The 7454-nt window shown below is 38.4% G+C and overlaps 1 protein-coding gene across 1 annotated transcript; it reads right to left on the bottom strand.

Moving 5' to 3' along the window:
* Window positions 1–6217: 6217 nt before the first annotated feature.
* On the bottom strand, window positions 6218–7123 carry LOC112229334 (atypical chemokine receptor 2-like). Its single transcript, XM_024395158.1, has one exon. It carries the CDS (start codon window positions 7121–7123, stop codon window positions 6218–6220), a length of 906 nt encoding a protein of 301 aa, XP_024250926.1.
* Window positions 7124–7454: the final 331 nt, after the last annotated feature.

The raw sequence follows: 7454 nt of genomic DNA, 5'->3' as shown, positions 1-7454 counted from the left end.
AAATAATGCAAAAACAAAGTGTTGGAGAAGAAAGTAAAAGTGCAATATGTGCCATGTAAAAAAGCTAACATTTAAGTTCCTTGCTCAGAAGATATGAAAGCTGGTGGTTCCTTTTAACATGAGTCTTCAATATTCCCAGGTAAGAAGTTTTAGGTTGTAGTTATTACAGGACTATTTCTCTCTATACCATTTATATTTCATATACCTTTGACTATTGGATGTTCTTATAGGCACTATAGTATTGCCAGCCTAATCTCAGCGCAATGAAGCATTGCAAAGAGCTGCTGGCAAACGCAGTAAAGTGCTGTTTGAATGAATGCTTACGAGCCTGCTGCTGCCTACCACTGCTCAGTCAGACTGCTCTATCAAATCCTAGACTTAATTATAATATAATAACCCACAGAAATACGAGTCTTAGGTCATTAATATGGTCAAATCCGGATTCTATCATTTCGAAAACAAAATGTTTATTCTTCCAGTGAAATACGGAACCGTTCCGTATTTTATCTAACGGGTAGCATCCATAAGTCTAAATATTGCTATTACATTGCACAACCTTCAATGTGATGTCATAATTATGTAAATTTCTGGCAAATTAGTTCGCAACGAGCCAGGCGGCCCAAACTGCTGCATATACTCTGACTCTGTTGCACAGAACGCAAGAGAAGTGATACAATTTCTCTAGTTTAATATTGCCCGCTAACATGAATTTCTTTTAACTAAATATGCAGGTTTAAAAAAATATACTTCTGTGTATTGATTTTAAGAAAGGCGTTGATGTTTATGGTTAGGTACACATTGGTGCAACGACATTGTTTTTTCGCAAATGCGCTTGTTAAATCACCCGTTTGGCGAAGTAGGCTGTGATTCAATGATAAATTAACAGGCACCGCATTGATTATATGCAACGCAGGACAAGCTAGATAAACTAGTAATATCATCAACCACGTGTAGTTAACTAGTGATTATGTTAAGATTGATTGTTTTTATAAGATACGTTTAATGCTAGCTAGCACCTTACCTTGGCTCCTTGCTGCACTCGCATAACAGGTAGTCAGCCTGCCACGCAGTATCCTCGTGGAGCGCAATGTAATCGCCCATGATTGGTGTCCAAAAATGCCTATTACCGATTGTTATGAAAACTTGAAACCTGCCCCAATTAATCGGCCATTCCGATTAATCGGTCAGCCTCTAATCAACATAGTTGGCAACAATTTTCACACTGTTGACAGTGCAATGTCTAACATGTTCTGAAATGTTGTTGCATAGATCTCTAGAGTGTGTTTTTCCATTGTGCTCACTGCTCAAATATATGTCAAGATTTTGACATACAATGAGGCAACTTCAGAAGTAAAAGTCCACAGACCCACTCCAAAAGGCTTTCGGAGCCATCATCGACTCAGTGGGTTTTGTCCAATATGTCTCCGTACCTACTCACTGCCACAGTCATACTCTGGACCTAGTTTTGTCCCGTGGAATAAATGTTCTGGATCTTAATGTTTTTCCTCATAATCCTGGACTATCGGACCACCATTTTATTACGTTTGCAATCGCAACAAATAATCTGCTCAGACCCCAACCAAGGATCATCAAAAGTCGTGCTTTTTTCTCTGACAACCCAAAGATTCCTAGATGCTCTTCCAGACTCCCTCCGCCTACCCAAGGACGTCTGTAACGGCCGTTGGTGGAAGAAGGTGAGGACCAAGGTGCAGCGTGGTACGTGTTCATATTGTTTATTCGAAACTGAACACTAAAATGCAAAACAACAGAGACAACCGAAACAGCTCCGTCATGTGCGAAACACACTAAACAGAAAAGAACTACCCACACCACACAGGTGGGAAAGGGCAACCTAAGTATGGTTCTCAATCAGCTGCCTCTGATTGAGAACCACACCCGGCCAAACACCACAGAAATCCAAAACATAGAAAATAAACATAGAATGCCCACCCTAGTCACACCCTGGCCTAACCAAAATAAAGAATGAAAGCCTCTCTATGGCCAGGGCTTGACAACGTCAGAGTACAAAAATCAGTTAACCATCTAACTGAGGAACTCAATTTAAGCCTGCGCAATACCCTAGATGCAGTCGGACCCCTAAAATCCAAAAACATTTGTCATAAGAAACTAGCTCCCTGGTACACAGAAAATACCCAAGCAGCTGATGAATTTCACGCAGAGAGAGGAGATACTGTATCAGTAGAGAAGCTGATTTTGAACATTGTTGCATTGGGCAGAAATGGCGTACAACATGACTCTGTAAAAAGACCGCTATTGTTAACCACTAATCTAACTTTGGGTTGGGGAAGTCCTGTGGTTCGGGGGTGGAATGGGAACCGTTTGTCTTGTTCGGTCTCATCACTTGTTTTTCTGTCCATGTGAACCTGTTTTGTACCTTATTAAAAAGATACAATCACTTGATCACCAACATATAATAAATGGTATACAACACGGTGTTACAGTTTTACAGTAGCCAACTGCTTTACAATACCCCTGTTTCTGATGATTTGTCCTACGTACAGTATGTACTGTATAAGGATAATACAACTATAAGACTGACATACAGTGCCTTCAGAAAGTATTCATACCCCTTGAATTATGCCACATTTTGTTGTGTTACAGCCTGAATTGAAAATGCATTAAAATGATTGCATTCTCACCCATCTACACACAATACTCCATAATGACCAAGTGAAAATATGTTTTGGAAAACTTTTGTAACAGTATTGAAAATTAAATATAGAAATAGCTCATTTACATAAGTATTCACACCCGAGTCAATACTTTGTAGAACCAACTTTGGCAGTGATTACAGCTGTGAGTCTTTCTGATACACCATCCAAAGTGTATTTAATAAATTCAATAACTACATGTTTTATCCTGAACTTATTTAGGCTTTCCATACCAAAAGGATGGAATACTTTTTGACTCAAGACAATTCAGCTTTCACATTATATTCATTTTTAAACATTTCTTAGAACATTGACTTTGACATTACTGGATATTGTGTGTAGGCCAGTGACACAAAATCTTACTTTAATCTATTTTATATTCAGGCTGTAAAAATATGTGGAAAAAGTCAAGGGGTGTGAATACTTTCTGAAGGCAGTGTATTTCTGAACATGCTCACAACCTGCAATTTATTTGAAGATTTAAAACATTGTGCATGTCAAGATATGGTCAAATACTGTGTGGAAAATGATATTTACCTACTCTACTATAATTTGAAAATGATATTTACCTACTCTACTATAATTTGAAAATGATATTTACCTACTCTACTATAATTTGAAAATGATATTTACCCTCTACTATAATTTGAAAATGATATTTACCTACTCTACTATAATTTGAAAATGATATTTACCCTCTACTATAATTTGAAAATGATATTTACCTACTCTACTATAATTTGAAAATGATATTTTACTATAATTTGAAAATGATATTTACCTACTCTACTATAATTTGAAAATGATATTTACCTACTCTACTATAATTTGAAAATGATATTTACCTACTCTACTATAATTTGAAAATGATATTTACCTACTCTACTATAATTTGAAAATGATATTTACTACTCTACTATAATTAGAAAATGATATTTACCTAACAGAAAATGATATTTACAATATAAAATGACCTACTCTACTATAATTTGAAAATTATTTACCTACTCTACTATAATTTGAAAATGATATTTACCTACTGAAAATGATATTTACCCTCAATAATTTGAAAATGTGAAAATGATATTTACTGAAAATGATGAAAATGATATTTACCTACTCTACTATAATTTGAAAATGATATTTACCTACTCTACTATAATTTGAAAATGATATTTACCTACTCTACTATAATTTGAAAATGATATTTACCCTCTACTATAATTTGAAAATGATATTTACCTACTCTACTATAATTTGAAAATGATATTTACCTACTCAACTATAATTTGAAAATGATATTTACCTACTCTACTATAATTTGAAAATGATATTTACCTACTCTACTATAATTTGAAAATGATATTTACCTAAACTATAATTTGAAAATGATATTTACTGATATTTACCTACTCTACTATAATTTGAAAATGATATTTACCTACTCTACTATAATTTGAAAATGATATTTACCTACTCTACTATAATTTGAAAATGATATTTACCTACTCTACTATAATTTGAAAATGATATTTACCTACTCTACTATAATTTGAAAATGATATTTACCTACTCTACTATAATTTGAAAATGATATTTACCTACTCTACTATAATTTGAAAATGATATTTACCTACTCTACTATAATTTGAAAATGATATTTACCGTCTAATATTCTTTCTATTCAACAGCAAGATAGACTTGATTTTACTTGAATAACTCAAGAGTGAAAGATCTGTGTGTCAAGGATTTCCTCCTCTTCTTCTGAAGAGGAGAGGCGAAAAGGATCAGAGGACCAATATGCGGCGTGGTAAGTGTCCATGGTTCTTTTAATACGTAAATGTACACATGAACAACTGACTACAAAAACAAGAAACGTGAAAACCCAAACCAGCCCTATCTGGTGTAAAACACAGAGACAGGAACAATCACCCACAAACACACAGTGACACCCAGGCTACCTAAGTATGATTCTCAATCAGAGACAACTAATGACACCTGCCTCTGATTGAGAACCATACTAGGCCGAAACATAGAAATCCCCAAATCATAGAAAATCAAACATAGACTGCCCACCCAACTCACACCCTGACCATACTAACTAAATACAAAACAAAGGAAATAAAGGTCAGAACGTGACACTGTGAAACCCCAATGAATTCACAATCAAAAGTTCTGAACATAAGATAGAGGGCATTACAAGTGATATGAATTTCGAGTTTGTACTTAGAGTTTTGAAAATATACCACTTACATCTGAAAATCTGCAAGTTCCCCAGAACCGCATAAAAAGAAAGTTACACCATATATATCCATTAAATTGTTGGGAGCATATGTGGGGTGTGTGACACATATCTATGTAGAGTGTTCTACTTTCTCTCTTTCTATTTATACAGTTAGTCAGCACCTCTACAATAAATGCTGGGCGTCAGCTCATGATTTTTACCACCTGATCATAACCCCCCAAAAACGATTTATTGTTTCAAAATATGTTTTAAACTACAGTATGTCAATCTCATGAACTTGGATCTACACTGGGGATTGAAGATAGCTGGCAGAGGGAGGCCTGACAGCTATATCATTCATACCCTAATATCAGAGGTGTCAAGGGCTTTTCAGTCACATGTAAGTACTGTATAGTACTATGTAGCCTATAGTTTTGAAAACATGTTCTACAGTGTCAATATACGCTAAAGACTTTAGCAATTTTTTTTCATTTTGAACCTAAAGGCATGTTCCTTTGGGCTGTTTGTCCGTGTACCAAATGTGCTGTTACGTCTGACATATGGCAAGTTCTACCTTCATTTAGCTCAGAATGATTTTTATTGGCATTGTTGGCAATTTGACTCACTTCTTGTTGTGGGTTAGACTGAAACTAAAATAGTTGAACCCATATTTAACATCAGAGTGGTGCAAGGTTTGAAATGCATGCTTTTATTGATCTATTTAGGCAGAAATGTTGTTGCATAGATCTAGTGTGGTTTTCCATTGTGCTCTCTTCTAAAATACCTGATTTTGACATACAATGAGGCAACTTCAAAAGTAGAGAAATATTCCAACACACTGGTAAGTTGGAGCTCCTCTGAACCAAAGCAGAAGCAAATGTACTGTAAGAGAAACTTATTCATAGTAACCAAATATATTTATTTATTCATGGGAAAGCTGACAGAAGCAATACAATTTAGGCTTTGACCAATGGAGGTCAAGCTTGAAGGGCGAGAGACCAACAATATAACAAATCTAGGCTACCCTATGGATACCTAGAAAGTACAGCCTATACAGTCAGCAACCCAAAATGTAGGTTTTGTTGGGGACAAAATAGCAGGGCCAATGGGACTCTTATTTGGCTGCTCTAAAAACACCTAAAAAATATATTTATATTTGAGAGTACCCTGATTTGTTAAGGTTAGGGTTAGGGGGTTTGATTATGGGTAGGCTGAGGGTTAGAATTAGGGGTTGGCATTCCAGGCACATGCTTTTGGTCACACCAGCAGAGCACAGCTTCAGACATCAGACATTTGTGACCTGCACCCTGCTGTCTCCCCTCTACGACGACTTGGGCTGCTCACGGATCCTCCGCAAGGCGAAGGCGTACAAGAAGGGGTCCAGGCAGCAGTTAAAAACCATAAAGCACCGGGCGACACGCGCTGCCGTGTTTCTGTGGTACCGAAGCGCAACTGACAACTCTGGCAAGGAAGTCTGTTGCACAATGTAGGTGATATCTACCATATTGACAATGTGCACAGGGATCCAGAGGATGAAGAAGGCGACCACCACACTGGTGACCAGCCGCGTCATCTTGGCACTGCTGAACAGCGCCGTCTGGTCCACCCGCCGGTGGAGGCAGCAGTAGGACGTGACCAGCACAGAGAACGGAACCACAAACCATAAAACATTCTCCAAGACGAGGACAGCAACTCTTTCAGCATCGGAGCCCGTGTGTCGCTGGCACTTGAGCTCGCCATCAACCACATCACGAGTGGCAACGGCGAGGGCAGTCAGGGCACAGGCGAGCCCCCACAGGGCCAGGAGCAGCACTGCCTCCCCCTTGCGCCCCAGCCTGTTCAACATCTGAGGGTAGAGTACCTGGAGGTAGCGATGGACACCGAATAGAGTAACCGTTAGCATGTTACAGCACAGGCTGAATAAGAGCAGGAAGGTGGCTAAATTGCATGCTGCACAGCCCAGAATCCAGGCGTGCAGGATATGGTAGATCCACATGGGAACCGTGGCCAGGCACAGGATGTCGGAGGAAGCCAGGTTGAGCATGAGGCACAGGGTGAAGTTGAGGCGTCGGGACGAGCGGCGCAGGATGACCACCAGGACAGCTATGTTACCAGGGAAGCCTAGAACACAGCACAGCCCCATGATGATGCTCGATATCAGGCTGCCCGAAACCACGCCATCCGGAATCCAAGTGGAGTTCAAGCTAGAGTTGCTGGAGGAGTCCATGTTCACCGTGGTCCGTGAAAGAATATGAGCTATCTGGAAGACAGTAGACTTTAGACATCTAATTCTTTAGTTTCTCGTTCTTCAAATCCTCACAAGTTTGTTATCTTCTCTTGAACTCTTGTCATACAGTGATAATAAGGAAACTGATGTGGGTTAACTGCCTCTGGTCAGCTTCCTCCTGACAAAGCTCTGTGTGTTTGTGAGTCTGAGTCTGAGTTTGAGTCTGAGTGTGAGTGTGAGTGAGTGAGAGAGAGAGAGAGAGAGAGAGGATTTGTGTTTGTGGTTAACAATTAGATACTTCCAATTGTGTCAATAAGGCTACACTCAACCT

Source organism: Oncorhynchus tshawytscha, linkage group LG31, assembly GCF_018296145.1.
Source record: "Oncorhynchus tshawytscha isolate Ot180627B linkage group LG31, Otsh_v2.0, whole genome shotgun sequence".
NCBI lineage: Eukaryota > Metazoa > Chordata > Actinopteri > Salmoniformes > Salmonidae > Oncorhynchus > Oncorhynchus tshawytscha.
Note: the sequence above shows the minus strand (reverse complement) of the source record. Positions and strands in the feature narration are given on the sequence as shown.

What these genes read in the sequence shown, in the direction of transcription:
- LOC112229334 (XM_024395158.1), bottom strand. Translation starts at nt 7,123, where the DNA reads ATGGACTCCTCCAGCAACTCTAGCTTGAACTCCACTTGGATTCCGGAT.